The following is a 22,543-nucleotide window of genomic DNA, read 5'->3' as shown; positions in this document are numbered from 1 at the left end:
AAGGCTAGCTGAACTACCTTAATATATAACATTATATATGGTAATGAATCATATTATATTAAAGCAAAGAGTTACTATAATGGAAAAACTAAACTTTTTATCTACTCAAGCTCAAAGTGAAGGTAGGGACAGAAGGTAAACTCTCAGCTGTTGTAAATTATCACAGCTCATGGAAGTTTGCCATTTTACACCTTCTGGGGAATCTGAACTTCAAAATTATATAGCACTTTCCTTCCAAGTATCTCAAAGCAATTCATAAGCAGTAAAACTCGAGCTTCTCAGAGAAGTGTACATTTCAACCATTTTCCCAGCATGGGAACTAAGAGAGAGAAAAATTAAGTGATATGACAGAAGACAGCAATGGTACAGCTGACACCCAATCAAAATCTTCTGTCCCCTCAAACTGCCCACACTGAGCCTCTTTACTCCACTACCAAAATTCTGTGGAGATTTTTGTGCTCCGTGCCATGGAATGAAGCCTGAGAAGATGTAGGTATCTGAAACTGAGGACAAAACGGATTCCTAAATATCATCTGACATAAGCATTTGAGATTTTTGCAGCTGAAAAGTACATCTCCATGCAGTCAATAACACACTGCATTTTTTCTTAACATTCTTGGAGCAGCAAAGGGAAAACTATCCTGTAGTGTGCTTCAAGAGAAGTGCTTTCCTGTGTGATCAAATCCTCAAACCATGGAGTAGTTTCCTTCACGGTCATCTGGAGCTTCTCTACAAAGGCAGACTTTAAAATGTGCTTCTTGCACCTAACTCATTCTTCTGCTATGAAGGAAGGAATAAGCAAGGCCCAGTGCAACCCCTAGCAATGACATACTGTATGTACAATTGTGTTAAAAAACCTGTATGAGCTACTGTGTAGTCCCTATTATAACAGCCTTTACAGCTAGTCCGCTACTGACAACCACTCTATTTCCCTGTGCACTGCAATGACTATCACACCTGGAAGTGCACACAAATAAAATAAATGAGCTGGGATTGATCACACTGGAAGGACTGACTTACTCCTGCAATCAAAGTAAATTTTGTTTTAACAAGATCATCAGAAAGGAGCATCGAGTGTGACAATCTATCCAGATCAAAGCAATAAAACCAAACCCAAAATACAGCATCTGGAGACAGAACCTTGCTTTTTCCTTTCAAACAGGTCCAACCATAGACAGTTAGGAACGACAAGCAAGCCCCTCCATCATAAACATTCCCAAAATGTAGCTTCATAGATTCCTAAAGCTTATGGACCCTAATAGATCTGCCTCTTACTAATAACCGGATCAATGGCAAGAAGCTCTGAGGTAACAACTTCCTGCCATCCATTTTCTAACACATCAAGAAATGCTCAAATTTGGACCTTCCATCATTTGTTGTGATGGTAAACCCAACATTGCTACATGCTTTATCTCTGATAAGTTCTTCTGAAGTTGCAATGAACAGAAGCTTATCTCTTCAGAAACACAGCTCTACTAGGGCTCTTAACTGTGATTTGATTTCAGTTTTAAGGAGATCAAAGTTTACCAGAGCATTTCTCTTTTCTCAAACAGGGTGAGGACAGAGCACATGGGAGGTAGAAGAAGAGGACTTTCCTCCCTCCACCCCCCCCCCCCCCCCCCCCCGCAGCTATCATTTCAAAAATCTAGAATTACTCACTTTTAGAGGAAACATAAAATGAGGATGACGTAAAATGCACTGAACTTTACACAACCACATTTAGCATTAAAATAAGTTGTCAGTACATAATTATAAGTGGAAATTACAATCTTTCACCATCTGATATACATTGTTTTTATTGCTATTCCCCTCTTGTTATTTTTCCCCCAGAAATACATTTTAGAAGTATAGTGGCTCTCTATGGAGACAGGAATCTACAAGCTTCCATCAGTAAAAATTGTTATACAATGAAATAGGCACAAAATCGACAAAATTCTATAAAAATGCAATTCAGCTCTGAAAATTAGTCTAAATGGTTCTTGAATGTAGAAAAATTCCTATTTCCTTTCTACCCTATTGTTAGGGTATAGTTTTCTACGGATTTAATAGGCAAATCCAACAAATCATATAAAAACGTATAATTTTCTATAATAATCTTGACAACAGCTATACAGGACTTGTATGTCATTAATATCTTAGGTCACACACAAAAACGTACATCAGAGTACTTACACTCCTTAGTTGGTTTTTATATATGTATGCTCTCAACATGCCATGTTACCACAAAATCACTAAGGTCAGTTTTTCCAAGTGAAATCACCAGGTGTTTGTTTTGTTTTTTTTTTTTTTTTAAATGAGTGACATCACCAGCACCTTCACAAGAACTTTATTTGTTTTGTTCTGCTTTACTATTTTAATCAACCAACTATGTCCTCTGACAAGGACAGTGTCAGCTTACTCTCCTGGGTCTCACAGACAAAAGCTGCCTGAGTGTCCCCTGCTCTCTCCCAGCCACTTCATTCCCACAGTTAACAAATATTAGCCACTGAAGTCCACGTTATGCATTAGTAAACCTGATTCTTCAACTCTGAAGTGCTGCTGAAACCTCATTTTAACATGGATGGGCCCAGTAATACGAACTGTGGGAACATTTAGGCCTTTTCTTGTCAGCAGGCAATTTACTTCTGCTTTCTCAAATCCCGTGAAGAATGTGCTTCCGAGGACAGCACAACAACAACAAAGTTACATAACTATTTTAGGAGTCAGTATTTCTTTTGACTGATTTTCACAAAGGGGTAGTTTTTCCCCATTGCTTTTTTTAAATACAAAAAACCCAAGCAAGTACACTAGCAGAAGCTCACTCAGCTTTTTGATAATAGAACAGTTTCCCTTTTAATCAAATCACATCTTCTTAATGATGTCAATTTTATTGACTTTGATTTAATCCCTACTTGATGGCCTTCAGATTAATGCAGGACTCATTTTAAGTGATGAGTTATTTTTTTAAAATCCACTAATTGTCCTAACAATATAAGTTCTTTTAAAGAGTGACTTAAACACTTAGAGCCACATTTGTAAATGCATTTAAGATCCCAAACATATCTCATGAAATGGGTATGTCAGAGCTTCCCTACTACAAAATTAAAACCATCATAAATTTATTATTTAAACTAAATCACATCTGAAACAAACTGAGACAACTGCAACTGCTAAAAGGTGAACCTCATAAAATTCAGACCTACACAATTTCAAATGAACTGGCTCCACCCTAAAGGAGCAGTTTGAAAGCTTTTCAGCACAGATTCTCACTTCAGAGACTGTGATCTTTCCATCTGTCATTACTATCCCACATAGACCTCTAGCTTGGAAGCCACTTCACAGTGAGGCTTCTTAAGATCTTTTTGACAAATGTATTTTTCGTAATTTCTTCCATTTCTCCCTGGCAGAAGGGAATCCAAGGTGATCAAAGGAGTATAAAGACCCCTTTGTCATAAGGCAACAAACCTCCCAGCTCAGCAGCTCACTCACACATCCGGAAGCTGCCAAGGGTCTCCGTGTTGGAGTAAGCAAGGACATGCAGAAGTGCTACTGCTTTTCCATCTCCTTGCCTCCTCACCCTCCTGGAGCCACTAGTGTCCTGGTCCTGGGGTAGGGAGTGATAGCAAGGGACAACAGCTAGTCAGATCTCAGCAGTTATGCAGAACTAACCCACTTAAATAGCAGGTCTAGACAGATGAGTGCAAATTTACTTCATCTAACTTTACACATTTAGTTTAGGTACTTAACCCCAAAACTGGATTCTAGCTATCTTAACATATTGATGACAATTTGTATGGTTTTAGACAACCTGGAATTCAATTTTCTTTCTCCATCTTCTTTGGCTCCGTAGATACAAACAGAAGTAATGCTTCTACCAGCTCCCAAAGGAAAACTTGGTGAAATACGAAGCTGGGAATTCTCGAAAGAGCTTCTAATTTTCTATCATCCTCCACAAACTTAAATCCATCAGAAACAGTGTTAAACAGCTTTACCAGGACTTTGAAAGAGCTGAGATTACTAACATTGGTATCCCTGAACGGAAGACATTAACAAAGATAGTAACAACAGACTGTCTCATTTGATTGTCCATGGTATCTGTGGGTTTTAGAGTTTTATTTATGTTGTTCTTTTCTTTAACTTAAAAATGAAACTAATGTATATTTCCAACCATGCCTGGCTTTCACAACAGCCTGAGCAATTTTCTTTTATGTAACCATATACCTGTGCATTGATACAATTATACTTCAGTTAATCTCCAATAGATCAGTGCCGCAATCAGCATAACAGTCAACACAAGCCCCACCGTAACAGACTAATTCAAATGCAGAATGCAGTATCACAGAAGTGGTCTTGCTGTGTGCACACCTTGGTGTCCTTTTTTGGCTTTCTAAATCAAAACCCATATCCATTTCTTAGCTGAAGTAGTGACCTAAATTCCAGTGCTGTGGGCACAGCAGCCTTCCTCAATATTGGTGTGATGCTCTGTGAGTTCTGAAGTTAATCTGGGATAAATAAGGTGAGGTAATACTACTGTAGGACACTGAGGCAAAAGTAATGCCCTACAGTAAATATCTATTGCTCACAGCAATAGCAGCAAAATAATCAAGTTTTCTGATTGGAATTGACATGTATCAAAAAGAAAATTAGAAGAACACACAGTTGCTACTAACATAAATCTAGTTTTAATATAGAAATTCCCTTTCTATACCGCTATACTTGATAACTAACTAACAAGATTAGCTAACATTCAAGAAATAACAGGCAGAAACTTTCAAAAATTCAAAACAAAAGCATATATGGAGTTCACAAAACTTTACTGTAAAGGACAAGATTAAGAGCCCATTAGGTTTAAGCTTAGACAGACAAAGGGGGAAGGTGTTTCATAAAGTACAGGGACAGTGCCAACAGGGGCAGCATTCATTTTCACTGTAAGCCAAAATGCCATTACTATTACAAATGATGCAGAAAGTATATCAGGAAAAATGTGCGTGACCTGAGCACATCAGCTGAGTGTGAGATTCAGCTGTCCACATCCACTGCAGCCTGCATGAACCCTGTCTAGCCTGCAGCTCCAGTGGACCCTGATCTTCCTGCAGATCCTGTGCCACAACTGCCGGCTTGGCCTATATATAATGGATAACCTACTGAAAATGCTGCACATGCCTATGTTTATAAAAATGAATCCCACGCAGATAGTCTGGAGAGCCTGTGAAGAATATTATTATTGCACACAGGCAATTCAGGTGAAATACCTGTGATTATGAGTATTAGTTTTAGGAAAAGGAAACCTACATCCTACCATAGGTTATGTTTTCACACTATTTTTATTTGAGGGTAACAGTAATCTTGCTTGCAGCTAGTCATGATACACAGTGCATCCACCATAGGTCCAGCACAGTGGACACTGGGATTCAAGGGTGGCTCTTTGGCACTTTATGTAGACTACTTATGAAAAGGGTACTTAAAAATGGGTGAAAACACAGCCAAACACGCACGGGCAATGTGTTAATTTTCCCATATAGCCTCACCAATTTACCTCGGCCTTGATATGCATGAAACTTGTTTTTTCTCTCCTATGCCTCTCTTGATGAGAGGCTGACAGACACATTTTAGTGCAGTGGCTTTCTACTTAGGGTAAATACTCACTAGGGACAAGCATTAGACCACCAGACATGATTTCACTTATTGCCCAAAAGAGCATTTAAGCTTATTTCTTGAACAGTGAAAGGCTAATATACTGTTTAAACACAACGTTGATTACCAAGATGCTTTCCTTTGTTTACTATTTTATATCATTACTTGTTTTTCAGTAAAATGTAAGTTCACGTTTAGCAAGGCGTTTAGTCCACATTTCATCAAAACATATATATACACACACACACACCCCTGAGAAACATGAATTTTGCTCTCTCCATATTAAAAATTGCTCTGTAGAATCAAAAGATTGACAGAAAAAAAAAATCAAGTACTGCACTGATGGAATGGCAAGCTCATACTAGAACATGACAACCCAATTTAGAAACTGCTGTTCTGCATAGGAAAATGTGGGCATCACTGGAGATGTATGGAAGATGTCTATGGCCCTGTCTTCAGCAGAGAACTGTTCCATCGTAACAGCCTACTATAATGAACACTCTGCAAAATTTCCTACAGTGCTGAACTCTGGGGGGTTTCTGCTGGAGAATACTTCTGGCCCTCCAAAAATTCCACCAGGAGATTCAAAGTGGAGCTCAAGTATAAGAAAAGACAGTTGAAAAGAGGGCACTTTACTCTCCCTTAGAAAAGGATAAACAGGACTGTAATAAGAAAATTAGACATGCATTTATTATTTTTATAAAATAGATGTGTAACAACTCATATTGACCTGTAGCACTGCAGTCTTCCTGACTTTTATTTTTTTATTTATTCAAGCAAAGAAACTTTTCTACCACAGAGACCAAAGACTGATTTTGCACATCACATCGACAGTAACAAAAGGAATAACTAGTGCTACACTTTCATATGTAGAACATCTACTTTATGAATACAAGTTCACAAGTTGCACACAAGGAAGTTAACAGGGCTGGAATGTCTTGGGAGCCTAGTCCTGGAAAAGACACAACATAACTGCACGCTTTCTAGCTGAATAAAATACTCATGCAGTTTTATCTACTAATTTTTTCTAGATTGCTTGCTTATCAGTTGATTACCAAGAAACTAAGGTGCATGGTAAAGTAAGAAAAACAAGAAAAAAAACTCCTAACCATAACTTCAGAAGAAGTATTGGCAAATACTAAAATTGACATGGTTTTAATGTTAGTCGTTTAAAAAATATATATCCTTTAACAAGCGACTTAACCGGTAGCAGAGAATGAAGTAACTAACTATACTGATCTCACGTTAAGATTTTTTGCCAAATGGACTCAAGAGTTCACCTTGGATGAAGTGCAGTACTTAATACAGTATCATTTGACCAATGTACTGCTGGGAGACAGAATGATCCAGTAGATATTTCTATCTGTAACTATTAGTATGATCCTTGAAAGAGAAACATTTAAGCCTCATGACACTGAAGTTTTTAATAATGAACACGATAAGGCATAACTATATTAAAACTAAGGCTAACATCAGTTTTTTTACTTAAAACTTTGGCTTCCAACAAGAAGCCCTCTACTGCTAGATTTCTCTGAGAACACATTCTGTCATACAGGGTTGGTTACCTTTTCAATTATCAAGGTAAAGAATTCATCTGCTTCCTTAAAGCAGAGCCAATGAGCCTTTCTAGTAATGGCCAATTATGAAAAGATTCACTTTTCACTTCATGATAAACTAGACATTTATGTCCTCGTCATGACCATTTTCTGTGGGGAAAAAAAAGCATGCTGCACAGCTCACGATGCAGAGGAAAAACACCAAAGAAATTGCTTTTTTCCTCCAACTTTTTCAGGATTCTTCCTTGGTTTTCTTCATTTTTTAATTTAATTCTTTCTTCCATGTCACTGCTTTAAGTTTACTCACGTTTTAATGCAGCTAATAAATTAGAAATTTCATATATACAAAACAATATTTCATAATCTCACATGCTAGTAAAATGTAAAAACTCAATATGAAACCAAATCCTGTGACAACTAATAGTTATTGTTACTGGCTTAGCCTAGCTAAAAAAACCTTAATGATGGCGGCTAGTAAATCGCTCCTATTTCACAGCCTACAGGTGTTTTCTGGTGGGCCTTCTTTTTGTTGTTTATTTGTTTTAAGAAGTAGAACATTATATTCCTTGTCTATTGTCTCCACTAAGCCAAAGACACCTACCTCAAGCCAAAGAGTTTCATAAGATTTTAAGAGGTAGAAAAATGAACGAACTACTTAGTTTCTCCACTTTACCCTGGTTTGGAAGTCACATTTTTCTTTCTGAAAGAATCAACTGGAATTACTGTAGTACTCTACATTAATCCACATCCTAATATACTAACATTCATATTACTGTTCAACTTTCTCAAACTTGTTTTTTTCAAGGTTATATTTCACCATACTCACTAAAATTGGGCAACTGTGAGTAGTCTAACAAAAATCCAAAACGTGCCAGATATGAGCTGCAGTCACTTCAGTTTAAATCACATTCAAGCATCACTCTGTGTACACATTTTGATTCATTAAAATAACTCCCTTAATCTTTATGTGCATTAGGATCAAATCGCCCAGTGGACACTGGGAATTTAAACTAGTGAAAATAACTGTGCTCTGCAGACAGTGGCACCCTTTCCAGAGATTCTCTGAGGGAAGCTTTAATTTGTGCTTAGGGCTTCATGGGAACCCTGCTAGTAAAGGTGCCTCGAGGACACGCTGAATTGATATTGCCATAACACGCATGCATGTGTGTGAGCAGGAGGCCACACTAGTCACAGGTAAAACAGACAAATCAAACAGTAGCATCCCCCCCATCAGCTTTTCTATTATCTGCCCCACTTTGTGCCAATTTCCTCCAGCTTCCCCAACACCTCTTGCTTTGCTGTTCTTCCATAAGACATGGGATGGGGATTTGTCAAAGTCAATGAGCACTTTATTACAGTGAGAGTGCTCAGTAATGAACAATTCAGCAATTTAATGAGATTCTGTAGATCTGTCTCCAGCCTGTCCATCAAGTTTCACTTCTATAAAGCACCCTGACACTAATCCTCTGGCATACCCAATCTTCACCCTGGGCTGAATATTAGATTCTTCCATGGTATATTGCATTACCACTATAACCTTAGCAAAAATGATGAACTTAACTACACTTGAGGCAATATAGCTGGTCTGATTTGATTTTCTTCTATTGGGTTGAGTATGAGGGAATTACTTATTTACTAAGATAAAGCAAAAAACAGTTTCTTATTGCCTTCTGAATGTCTAAATTGGTAAATATTTATGTGTGTCTTTTAATTCATTCTGGGGACCTGGAATATTTATAAATATATATTTATTCCTGGTTGTACAGACTGAATTAAAAAGACACATGCACGTTTTGCCTGCAGCAGAAAACTAGTTTAAAAAAAATTCTTCGGAACAGGATTAGTAACCTTTAGAGAGGCAATTATGATAACACTTAAATGGACAGTGTGGAGTTTGTTGTCACTCAGAAAGCAGCATATTACCTATAAGTATCTCTCCCCAGTATGACCCTGCAACAGAAACAGAAGCTTTGTCATATTTGCCACATGAAGTGTTCATTGACTGGAGTGCATGCAATTAAGAAAATTATTTCCGAGTTCTTCCTGCAGGACAGGACAATGACACAAGATTTAAAAACTCCCACTTCCCAAACTTTGTTTCAGCAGGTTGCAGAGGGCATATGACTCTGGATACGCTTGCTCATTAGTGAGCTGGCATTAAGTTATACTTGTATGGCTTTCTGTAACAACTTTTCTAGCAAAAATATACCCAAGCACATAGCTAGGAGATTCACTGACCCTGCAGAAAGATGATGATAAAACCCAATTGGCCAACCAGCTATGCCCCATATATGAACTTGTACATCAAAATGTCTTCTGATAAAGGGAATATGGGCTAGGACTCCAGAGTATCGTGCCTAAAAAAATCAAACCAAACCCACCATCATGGGTAGTGTGCTACCGGTTGTGTTGTACAGACATCTGCCAGAGACTAGGACAGGAAAGAGTCTAACTTTATATTAGTATTTGCATAAAATATCATCTTTGTAAAATACTCCATAATCTAAAGCCTCAAAGTTTTGGAAACAAATACGCCAGTTATTTGACTGAAGGGTTAAGTTACATCTGCATACTGTCATTGTGGTTTGAAGAGCTTAACTAGACATTTTTTAGAAATACTTTGTTCCCACATGACACTATCCATCCACAGAACATGAAATGCCCCACAGATGAACACACATTTTATACTTTGAAAAAACAATGGCATATAAATGAAATTATTTGCTTAGAATAATCCAATAGATAAGTAGATAAATATCAGGGATTGAAATATATATCAGTCTTCTGACTCTCAGTCTGCTCTGTTGGACCAATATAACCCACTTCCTAAAAAGCAAGCACAGGTTTCTTTCAAGCAAGTTACATTCTACCTTGAAATACCCTGAAATACTTTCCTCTATAAAACATGCCACAAAAAGGCAACTGAAAGAAGTGTTTGGGTAAACAACATGATAGAGATTTCCTTCCACTATATCATGAATTGCAATTTTTACAGTCATATGATGGGAATATTTCCAAGGATAGATTCTGGTTTAGTTTTTGTATTTCTCTTTAAAGGCTACATGGCTTTTCCATATCAGGTTTCACACACATACACACTACTAAAGGTCGCAACATAATGCTTTCATTTTGTTAATATTCTATGGCTAGCAACCTGACCCTCTTCTATATCCAGCTTCTTTAAAGGAAATGATCACCATCTCCAGCTTCTTGCCACAAACCTTCCACTGAAGCCTCCACTCATCTCTGAGCAGAGCAGCCTGTGTGATGATTCTCTAATTTGCTTGTGGCTAGACTTGTGGCACTAGCCTCACCTGAGGCAACGATAATTGAGTTGCATGAATCGGCCATTTCTTCCCACCAACAAAGTTGGATCTGGAATAAAATCTCTGGCTGTATCTGAGTAACACAAGTTAAGCAGTAAGACAAATTTTTCTTTCAAACAAACTAATTGCATTAACACAACACAACACTTTTTGCATTTCATTTAAAAGTTTTCCTCAGTTGTTATTCACAGTTTTTGCTCAAGTGCTTATTCGCCCTTGAGATTGCTCCAGGGTTTCAAAACAACAGATTACTGCAATGGTTTACAGAGTATCACACATTCTGCTTGTTCACCAATCTCCTTACCTGCCAGATTTGTTCTTCACTGAGTGAAGTGAGTCTATCACTTTTCAAAACCTCTCGAAGAAGACAGTAGGGGAGTGCCAGAACTTCTTCAGGATGACTCTTCAATAGCTCAGAGAGATGTTTTACTAAGAAGTCAACCACTGCATTCTCCAACAAAGTGAGGTTGAAGAGGTCCGCGAGCTTATATAGGTCCAAGTAATTAAAACTATTTAATTCCTAAATGGTGAAGCAAACAAAATACATCTCAGAAGAAAAAAAAACACAAAGCAGAGAACAAAAACCCCCACAGGTCTCAGATAATGAAAAAAGAATGTTTGTTTGGAGCTGTGTAGAAGGAAGGAAATATAACTTGAAATTAATTAACACAGCCTCATTCAAAATGTATGTGTAAATGTTACCAGTGTGTATGCAAATATATATGATAAGTACTAATTTATATTGCAACTGCTGAGGTTATATATGCATAAAGCATCTGTAAGAAATATTGATTAGTACATAATATAATAAACCAGTACGATTTACACTGTGTGACAAGAGCTCGCAGGAGTTAACAAGTGGATTAAAAAAATGTATTTGTTAACTACAATGGTTTGTTACAAAGCAATTGTTTATTCATTATTTACTGTTTTGATTGAGCTAGAGCACCTGTGTGGTACAACTTTCAGTTCCATGAAACCTCACAAAATACAAGATGCTGAGCTACATTTTATTATGTATAAATTTATCCTCAATGAACAAACAGACCCTTTTTCTCCAACCACTGACATCAACCTATAGTGGATGTTGGCCTCCTTTCTTTCCCTCTTTCTAGCAGCAGAAAATCTGCAGAGACAAAAGCTACAGGAACTCAGGGCAGCAAATTTTTTCCATCCTGGTAACTGATAACCTGTATTTATGGGCTAAGGTTTTCAGCTTGGCATCCCTTGTAAATTAGTGTCTCGACAGCTAATTACTGCTATTCTAGACCATACTGCACCCTTTCAGAGGACAGGCCAAGAATTCATCCGTATTAGAGAAAAACACCCAGGACGTCTGGGAAATAGAAGCATGTTTACCCGTTTTCTCTGTTCTTGCTGTATGCTCACACCTCTCTTCCTCTCCCCTCCGCAATCCTGGTTTTCATCTTCCAATTTACCGCATTGCTCCCTATCAGCTTGCCTTCTCCTTGACCAGCTCCATGTGTGAAAATGACAAGAAGTCTTGTCAGTTTCACTTTGCTGGTTAGTTAACATAGGGACTAGAGCAGGAAAGAGAAACAGACTAAATTAAGTCAATTTCACTTTCACTGCTCTGCTGGATGGAATGGCAGCACCAAATGAAACTGACAAGAAATCTTGTAAATGTCAAATGAGCTGCACGGCTGGCAGATAGAGCAGAGCAACAGGGAAGATGGGAAAGTGCGAAGAGGGGTTTTTTTGGAATGTTTTATGGACTACATCTTGAACGTGTGAATTGGGTGGCTGTCCCAATGACTGTGGAGCTGTTTATGCATATGCAATGGAGAGTGGAGAAAGAATTTTTTTCACCTGCTTAGAGGAGTCAGTACTGGAGGAAACTGAAGCAAATTCCTGTGGAGGCTCCTGCTTGCTATGTAATCTCCCCGTTTGAACGACGCACCTTCCCTGGCAGCGTTATACATTAGAGATAAACCCTATTCATTATCTACTAAAACTGCTGCATAGGAGTTTCACATTGTTTTCTTGGAAGAACAAAGAAAAGTTCTTTACATTGTCAGAACAAGCACTAACAGCCATCATCCCAAAAGCCACATATATTCTAGTGTCAGTTCCTCTTCACACTAACATAGAGGAGGGTAAGGATAAATCCTCCCCAATTGCAGAAAGAAAGAGAAAGGAATGAATTTTACATGAGAAGTATCTGGTCTGTGTGCTTGCTCAGTGATTTAGTATCTGCAGATCACAGATGGTACCTCACACCACCACTTCTGTGATGGCCATGCAATGGTGGCAACAACACATAGGAGTATAATCAAAGTAAACATCACAGCATTTGACAAGCAACAACCATGGTTTATTGTCCCCTAGTTTGGAAGACTCTTTTCAAAGAACTCCCTGATTGAATGAATGCCAAACATCCAGAAAGAAATTTAGAAGAGCTCAGTATATATTTATTGAGCTCCCTTGTAGTCAACAGCTATATCTGGGGAGGATTAAAATAAACAAATAAATAATCAAGCATTGTGATCTGAGGATCAATAGCCCAGCTAAAATACAGACCTGATCAAACCCCCCTAAGTGTCAGTGGAGAAGGACAGATGGCTTTCGGTGGACTTCAGAAGAGGACAATACTGAAGATAACACAGTAAAATCTTTCCTCATTAGAGAGAAGCAGTAATATGACACACAAATGTAGTTTTCCCCTGAAAAATCTTCAGTGAAATCTGAAACACACTGGTAAGCCTTCATTTTTGGTTTGGGTATATTTGATGATCACCCAAACTTCCCTATCTCCTCAAATCAACACCAATTGGACGTTTTTTATGAAAGCTGTCATACAGTTGAAGAGGCCAAATATACTTATGGATGGATAAACTCTCAGGAGTCATTTATGCACAATATTATTTATTTTTATTTATATGTGTTTGCTTATTTCACATTCTTATTTATCTGTCTCTATTTATTTATTATAGGGGTTTATTTGTTTACGTATTTTCATTGGTAAGCTTCAGAGGAGGTTTGATGCTTCGCCTAACATAACGTGTTCGTGACCTGCTGGACTTACGATTTACTGCTTGATGAATATTGCAAATATATTTTGTTAAAACTGGTCTTTGCTGGTAATAAGAAACATTTGTTTCTGGTTTTGTAAGGTTAGAGTTGATCTACAGGTTTGTATTTCACAGCCAAAGCAGCAAATACTGCATGAGCTTTTAAAAATCAAAATTATCAGCTGTCATACCAATATTCAAATTAAAGTTATACAGTACTATACATTAATGTCTCTGTGATGATACTAGAGAGCAAAAACATCACACTGAGACTGCAAGACGTATACCACAGATCAGGTAACCTGGCTCTTCATATGTGGTAAGACTTTCAGAAACATCAAACCAAAATGAAATATGTCAGTTTTTTACAGAAAAAAAAAAATGCAACTTACCTTCTAGCTTTAAAAAAATTCAACAGGAAGTAACAAAGCAATCACTGCCAACTCAGTCTGATTTGCAGAGATTTTCAAACTATACTCTTAATTGAATTAAAAACTTTGTTAAAAAATGAAATAGGTAACTATTAAATTAATTTAGGCGTGGTCATGAATAAGAGTTCTGGCAGTCTCTGTTTTCCATAAATTTTATTATACTGTATTGAAAAAGCAGCTACAAAATTTAAGTCGCATGCTGTACTGTATTGCGGTATTTAAGTCACATTCCAGTACTGTATTGCAGTATACATCCTTTAAAAACATGCAATACAAAACAGGCTTATGTAAATTATTGAAACTTTTAATCTTGTTTTTATAAACTTTTAAATATATGCCACTTATCTTTTTTGAACTGAAGGATGAAATATGAACACAAGCAGAACTGTCACTAAGAGCTGAAGAGAATTAGGGAAAGGTAGCGATCCTATCTCTTCTAATATGATGTATGTTACACTGCTGAAACACATTCAGACTAAGAAAATATGTATAAGATTATATATACAGATCTTACACTTAACAGTTGAAAGAGTACTAAAATCTCACAGTAAACTCAAAGCAATTTAATAAATTGGCCAAATTATTTATCAGTGTCTACTTCTAAATGAGAAACTATCTTTGATCCTACGCATGCTACTTACTATACATTCCCCACCACTTCCCCTCTCTCTGAAGAGAATCCATTGTTATACACTACTGGTCTTCTGATTCAGTAGTATCAACCTTCAGATGCCAAACCAATTTAACAATGAGCTGACATTTAAAAGCCTCATAAAAGAAAATCAGTTTTCTGAACAAACATAATCTGAAAGATGACAATATTAAATATTCAAAATAAATGATGTGACATTGTCCATATTTTAATACAGAGGTGCATTTTAATATAGAAATATGATAAATTGTCAAACAGGAAAAATAGATATAAACATTGTATTTAAATTACTTCCAAATCCATCTTTATTCGTTTGTACTTTAAAGAATAATTGCCTTGCACAAGCCACAGAAAAGGATGTAACAGATTGATAAATTAGAGTTAATCATAACCAAATACACAGCAGACTACAATATACCTCTATTCCTCTGCTCTGTGTTATAAATAGCAGAAAAAGCACAAGGAGAACTAAGGGGAAAGAATGCATTTCTTTATGACCTTATTTGAAAGATAAACTCCTTGGGGAAATACAATTTATTCAGATTATCAAGACCCTGCTGTGCAAATCTACAGTCTGGGAGCACACTACAGAGATCAAACAATATTTACTTTATTCTGTTGGGTATAAAAGCTTTTAATGAATGCATAATTAAGACAGAAAAAGTATATACAGCTTTAGAATTCCACTGCCAAGCCAAGCCATTAATATCCAAAGTATCATACCCAGTTGTAACTCCACCTGCTTCCTATTTAGATTACAACACTGTTATAAATCAAGGTATTAAATGACTAGCCCTGCTGCTATAACAGAGAAGAGTTGCATGGTGACACTATTTCCCCTGTTCCTAAAAGGGTTTCAGCCTCTTTAAAGCAAAAAAAAAGGAAGTGTGAGGTCTCTGGGACAGGGACACGTTTATTCAAAAATCCTTAAGCAGCACGCAGCACAACAGGGTCTTGACCCTACGTCCTCTAGGTTCTCTGCTATGTTAAATACTGTGAACCAGCTACACCATTCAGAAAACAACCTTGACATAAATCATAGCAAAGACAGAGTCTAAATAGATAAGGGATAGAAACAGAATGAAAAATTGTAGTGACAAAAACACCACACTTATCTGACAACAAAAGGGATCAACACAACTTTAAGAGAAAAAAAAAATCTGGTTCTGTTGGTTCTAGATCTTCCTTTCTATATCAAAGGTTCTAGTTTCTGCAAAACCTCATACATTTACCCAAGAACTAACAGATCCTGCACATACTCAACAGCACAGTGACATACATATTTCATACTAAGCACTAAACACCAAAGCCATCCATGCTGAAGCCTGGTCACAGCAGAACAGCTGGGTCAGAATTTTATAATGTATAAAATGGTGTTTACATTTCTTACAAGATCAGTGCAGATTGTAGATGTATTTATAGGCACAGCAAAGGATGACTTTTTAAATGACTCACTTTATAAAATTAATTTTTCTAGTAGATCACTGCTTTCTCAACATTTTCTGTAATTCTTGCTTTTGTTTCCTCTTTTAAACATGAAAAGTTATTTTGCATCCTTGTTGTTATTTCAAAGTAGGTCTGGGGCTAAGTACAAAAGCAACAATATCAAAACATTTCAGCCCTATTATTTTCTCTCTACCCTATGAGAATTAATTTCCCTTCTCACAGTGTTCCCCTATATCTACTTAGTTTTCACAGTTTCAATCCCACTGGCTGGTGCTAGCAAGCACCCTTGTTGAAGGCATGGAGGAGGCCTGTGACCTTCACAAACACAGTGGAAAGACATGACATTCTCAGATTGCTCATATGATGAAACATATGAGTAGCCTTCAAAAAAGAAAGCGAAACATGCCATGTGCAGGTACTCAAAAGTACCTCTGGAAAAGTAAACATTTTCTAGAATCTCAGATCAATCTAAGTTATTAAATAATACAAATATTTTCAAATGGCAATCCAGTTAAATCTTTTAAGTGACCCTCGTTATACATACGTATTATATATCACATACATGATTAAGTGTATCATGGAAAGAAATATAATAATGAAACATTAAGACTTCACAGTTAAAGCTTCATGGTACCATTGCAACAACCACAGGTAAGGTTCTGTTTACAATAGCTGCTTTCCCTTGCTAAACAGATGCTGATGTGGGAATTTTTATTTTTTTTTTTAACTGCACCTGGCACAGAATCTCCCCAAATGAAAAGCTTCACATCTCACCTGGTTTCATATATTTCCAGGTATTCCTGGCAAGATAACTGTAGCAATCATTATTATTTAACAAATAAAAATGCAGGGATGAACTGGAACATAGAGATCATCTAACCCTTCACCTAGCTCCTCTTATCCCATTTCAGACAGTAGAAAGCCAAAGAGAGGATTTAGTCAGATTTATCAATGTTTACAGTTTTTGCCAATTATGGGAGCCTGTCTTTTCTTCAAATATGTTATGAGGAATGACATAATCCTGAATTCTTTCCTCCAGCAGAAACCACAGAATATTGGTACATAGTCTTTGCAGATGTTTTACTACTTCATATTTTTGCTAACTCCTCAGGGTTACTACAGTGCTTGAGGAAAGCTGAAAACTACTTGGCTAATCCATCAACCATCAGCAATCTTTTATGGTAAATGTTCACTCCGTTGTTGTTAATATTGTCAAATCCAGGAAGAGTGAGTTTTGTCCTTTAGAAACCCAAAGTTCCCAGGAGTAGCAGTTAAAACAATAATTACCATCAACAAGAAAAATAAAGAAAAATAGGACTGTACAATACTATTGCTTCTAATTCTTTTGCAGACTCTAATAACAGTTTAAGGCCATGAGAATACTGGAGTGGAAGCCTATTCCTCTACTATACTGGACAAGCTCATCAAATCATCATCATAAATTAAGAAAGATCCATCTCAAAACTTGCTGTGTTCTTGCTCGCAATTACTATTCTGAGAAGGTTCAACTGATTTTGAAACTCCATCTCCTAATTTCCAGCTTGATTTACTCAGACCGTTTATATGCGTTTGTTCCTGTGCCAACATTATCTTTTAGTTTTAGCAGCACTCTGTCTCTCTCCCCACTCCCCCCTCCCCCGGTATTTATTCCCTTCATATATTTACAGAAAGCAATCCTATTCCACCTCAGTCCTCATTTTGCTAGACTAAAAAAGCCAAGCTCTTTTAATCTCCTCACGTAAAACAGGTCTTCCTGATCATTTTAGCTGCCCTTTTCTACACCTCTCCCAGTTTGACTGCATTTATTCTTCTGCATGGGCAAACTCTTCACAGTACTCATGATTTTTCAGCAGTATCTTGCACACCAGCATTAATACTTCCTTATAGTTTTATAAATTACCTTACATGAAATATCCTAGATTCAAACTGCCTTTTTCTTGATGGCATCACATTAGTAGCTCAAAGCCATCGTATGATTTAATACATGAAAATTCTCTGTAAACTTGGTCCTCAGGTGAGACACAGTAACAGCCCTTCCATCTGCCAGGCAGGACAGGAATAATATGACATGCTACAAACGGGAATTGAGTAGGATGCAGTAGATTCTACTGAGGATGCTCAGAAATTATTTTTCAATTGCTTATTTAATTTCCTTCTATATTTGAGTAACGAATCTTGTAACCGTCCTGGTACATACCAGTTACTTATTGGGGGAAAAATTATTTCAATAATTTTCTTAAGATTTGTTTCAAAAGTAGGCAAGGAAATCCCCTTAATATTCTGAAAAACAATGAAAGTTTTAAATAAACTTTCAAACACAGTGAAAAGACAAATAGAAAATATGTTTCTAATACACAGTACTTTAAAGTGTCTTTTTTATTCTTAATTGCCATCTCCATTACCAGCACAGAGGAGAGGGGGAAGAAAAAAAAAAGTCAACATTACCTCTATATCTACTATAGATCTGTTCGTAGAGACACCTGACAGTTTTCCTTTCCAATGCCTTTTTTTAATAACTTACTATTTTGCCAACATTTAACACTTGAAAGCTGAAGTTTTCCAACCTCAAGATGAATCTCTTTAAAATCTCCTGAAGACATCTCAAAAATCATATTACACATTACTAAGAATGAGACTGACAGGAAAAGACCATTGCTCTTCCACATTAAAAATATTCAGAACGGAAATAGCTCAGAGGAGTTGCCTTCACTCTGAAAAACTTCTGTTGACCTCCCCTCATCAGCCTCTAGAAAAATAAATAGTTTGGATATGCTCAGTAATGACTTCTTTGAACTTCGCAGCTAAAAATCTCATCCCATTCTAGCTGCACTGTCCATAATCTATTCCACAGCTAAGCAAGATCCTGTCTGCATCATTGTCCACTATGGGCCAAATCACAACGGCAAAACCTGAAGGCTGGAAGTCCATTTCTATTGCACTGCTTAGGATCCATTTCGGAGCACCAGCAGGTCTGAGAAAGACACTATCACTTTCAAATGCAGAAGCATGAAAAAACCTCAGACCAAAGAACAGGAGAGCAGATCCAGACAAGAAGCCCAGAGACAACAAGGGGCAAACAGTACTGGACTCTAGCAGGAGAGTTAGAATCACAATCCAGAAGACGTGGCTTCTGAAGGAGGCTGGGTGATAGTTCCTCCAACTGCTCTACATAAATATAAATGAGTAACAAAGATGGATAATAGCATGAAAGTCACTAACTAAAAAAGGAAGTCAACACTCATGAGGTTGTGCTAAAAAACAAACAGCATATTCCAAAATTATCAATACACCAAAGTTAACACTCTAGGTATAAATAAGAACAGGGGAGGTGTTCATGTGCAAAGAATATATAATATGATTCAAACAACTCTGTTTCAGAATCTTTTTATGACATTTTATTTCTGGAACATTTCAATGATGTATACGTGTGCTCTGTAATAAACCCAGCGAGGGACCACTTTTCTTAAAAACCTGTCTCTGCTTCAGAATCCCAGGCAACAGCCTGTCACCAGGCTGTTAAGGATTACAAAGCTAATAAACACACCTAAAAAGGGAGACTTAGAAAAGGGTAACTGTAGTGTACTGGACATCTAATATCACTAGAGAATGAAACAGACTGTCTAAAATGTGTGGAATGACAGGTTAATTAACACAAATTCAAATCTCAAATATTTGCTAAACAACACAAAGCAACAAAACTTTCTCAGAATTTTAAGAGTGTGACACTATCTACACAAAGGCTGAATCTGGTGCAGGATAACTCAATACTGAGTATCATTTTGATAGACAAAGCAGAATTGGTCAGCAATTATAAATCAATAGTTCCTAATGTATTGTAAGAATCACATCACCCCAGCTATCTACTAACATTTGACTTGTATGAAAGGAATAAGGCACCAGTATGGGAACTTATTTTTGGAAATGTCAAAAGAGCTCATTTTCCCAAGTTAACAAGAAATATCGGCACAATAAAATGGAACAAAATTTAACACAAGGAGTATTAGAGAAAGTTGAGCATTATAATGTTTCATAAATTTCATATATTACATACTTGCAGTGGGACGCATCTTAGATCAAAGATTTGTTCAATGACAATCTCAAAATAGAAGTTATTAATGGTAAGTTATAAAGCAGTGTAACTTTTTCCAGCAAAGTCCTCAAGGAATTGATCCTTGGTCCAATACTGTTAACAGTTTATTGAACTAGAGAATGACAAGTGTTGCCCACAGAGTTTGCAAAAGCATGCAAAAGCAGGGTGTAACAAATTATGAGAATGACAGAATATGTCTGGCTTTCCTGGCAAAGTGATCACATCAAAAAAAAAAATTTTAAAAAGTATCTGAGAACCAGTAACATAGCTAATATAGAAAAATATACCAGGCTCTTCTTGGAACAACACTTACAGGCTATCAGGAGGCACTACGAAGCAGTCATAAATAGCAACATCAGTTCTCAGAACTGGCAAAAAAAAGGAGGCTCATGTCATAAAATGCACACCGAGTACTGTCCAATAAAAGAAACAAATCCTCTTGCTGCTTCAACATTGCATTTTTAAGGCTACTGCTCAAATATTGGTCCCAGTTCTGAAGTCCACACTTTAAGGATATGAAAATACTATAGGCTGGAAAACCAACCTTGCAAGATTTAAGGTGCTCTACTTCGTTTTTTAAAGAAAGACTCCTGGAGGATTTGATCTGGAGCAAAGATATTTATAAAATGGAGAGAATACATGAAAGAAAAAAAGTTCTGAATAAATTTTCAGAAAATAGTCTCTGGCTCATGAATGCAGGATCAAAGTTACCCTGGCCCCTGGACTAGGAAGTACAGGACTGTTTGCACTGCCTTGGTGTGATTATGAACATTCTGCAACTCTGCATTAAGAAAATGACTGCAATAAAACAAGATTTTTGCCAATCATTTGTACAGGTAAAGAAGGAAATATTTGCACAATTTGACCTCTAAGGGTTTATGGTTTCACATTCCTCTGAAGAGCAAGAGACTTGTTGCAGTTGCAGGAAGATATAAGGGTACTCAGCAGTTAAAAGAACCTGATTATAAGTATGTCAATGATAAAAAGGCAACATTTCCATTTTATTTGGAAAACTGTTATTTGTTCAGGTATGTCTGTGCTCCTGCAATATCAGACCTCAGCTCAAAAAATCACTGAGAAATTTTTTGCTCACAGCACTAAACCAAGGCAAATTCTCACTTCACAGAGAAAAAAGGAGAAGCAGAATAATAATTTAAAATATTTCCCATGATGCAGAAGATACAAAAAACCAGAACCTCAAATGCCTGGAACCCACTCCAGTGGTCTAGCAATTAGATAATTCTTTTCTTGCCCACTCCACCTGCAACTTTTAACACAATTTAAAGTTATTTAGACAGCTCAATATATCAGCAAAATGTCTGTAACATGTTTTGTATAAGCATTATGTCTCAGTAAAATAAAACCCTCCACAACACTCTGTCCCAAAATTTATGCAGTGAAAAGAACATCTCTCTCCTATGACTAGGAGCTGTGCTGATCATTCAGAACTGATTTCAGGAGGCAAACAGGATAAAAAGAGATAGTAGTAGTCCACATAGAGGAAGAAAAGTAAAAGAATGAAAAAAATTCTGGAAGCACCACTGAATTAAAAAAAAAAATTAGCATGTGTGAGGATCGAGGAGGATTTGCTTGTATTTTAAGCATTATTGACTAGGGATTCACTTATCACTCTCTTTGTCAGAAATTATTATAAATCTGACTCTCAAAACCAGAACACCTAGGAAGGGCAAAGCATAAATGTAAAAAAAGGACCTTGACTCAATGTCCAGTTTGACATCTCCTACATCTGACCTTCAGTAGTGCCAAACAAGTCACAAGTCCTCCCAAAACTACCACATGTGAATGTTCACACTGCTGAAGGTGCTAAGCATCAGGAAGGCATGAGCCTTCAAAGACCATGCTGACTTTTGTTCATTTAGTTTCTAGCAGTTCTTACCAAGAATAAAAAACAATTCCCCCCCACCCCAAATCTCAAACAGCTAATAGTCAGAAGACCATGCTTCACCACCAAGGCTTTTTTCCATAGAAATACAAAAGAGGAAAAAAATTTAACCAACGCATCATATATTTAAGACATGCAACCAAATGACTAAATTCTCACTGGCCTCAAGACTTCTACTTGAAAACACCATCTTTAAAATCAGAATAGATCACTGTAGGCCAAATTTCTAAGGTTTCACAGCTAGAGATGCTTGTCAGTATCTCAAAATCCTTAAGTATGTGAAGGGCCCCTCTTCTGTATCTCCCTTTAAACACAGTCAGAATGAAGTGAAGCCAGACACCCTTTAAAGAAAATTAGAATGACATTTAGAGGAGGGAATTAGCTCAGTTACTTCAAAAACAATGTATTTCTGCAGCTAATTGAACAACAGTCACTGTTTTTAAAATTGAACTACAGCTTACTGAAAAAGTTTTTAGTCAATGATTATTCCATGC

General features: G+C 36.9%; 1 protein-coding gene across 4 annotated transcripts in view; it reads right to left on the bottom strand.

Annotated features, from left to right (window-relative positions):
* KLHL32 (kelch like family member 32) overlaps positions 1 to 22,543 on the bottom strand; it is a 130,375-nt gene that overhangs the window by 28,795 nt on the left and 79,037 nt on the right. For 3 of the 4 annotated variants that reach the window (XM_074862121.1, XM_074862120.1, XM_074862122.1), the window contains one exon: positions 10,800 to 11,015. The exons of the other annotated variant lie outside the window; for it this stretch is intronic. In XM_074862121.1, the coding sequence (XP_074718222.1) occupies positions 10,800 to 11,015 (216 nt within the window). The remainder of the gene's footprint in view (positions 1 to 10,799; positions 11,016 to 22,543) is intronic. 4 annotated transcript variants of the gene reach the window in all.

Source organism: Strix uralensis, chromosome 3 (assembly GCF_047716275.1).
Source record: "Strix uralensis isolate ZFMK-TIS-50842 chromosome 3, bStrUra1, whole genome shotgun sequence".
Classification (NCBI taxonomy): Eukaryota; Metazoa; Chordata; class Aves; order Strigiformes; family Strigidae; genus Strix; species Strix uralensis.
This window is presented reverse-complemented; position numbering and strand designations above follow the sequence as displayed.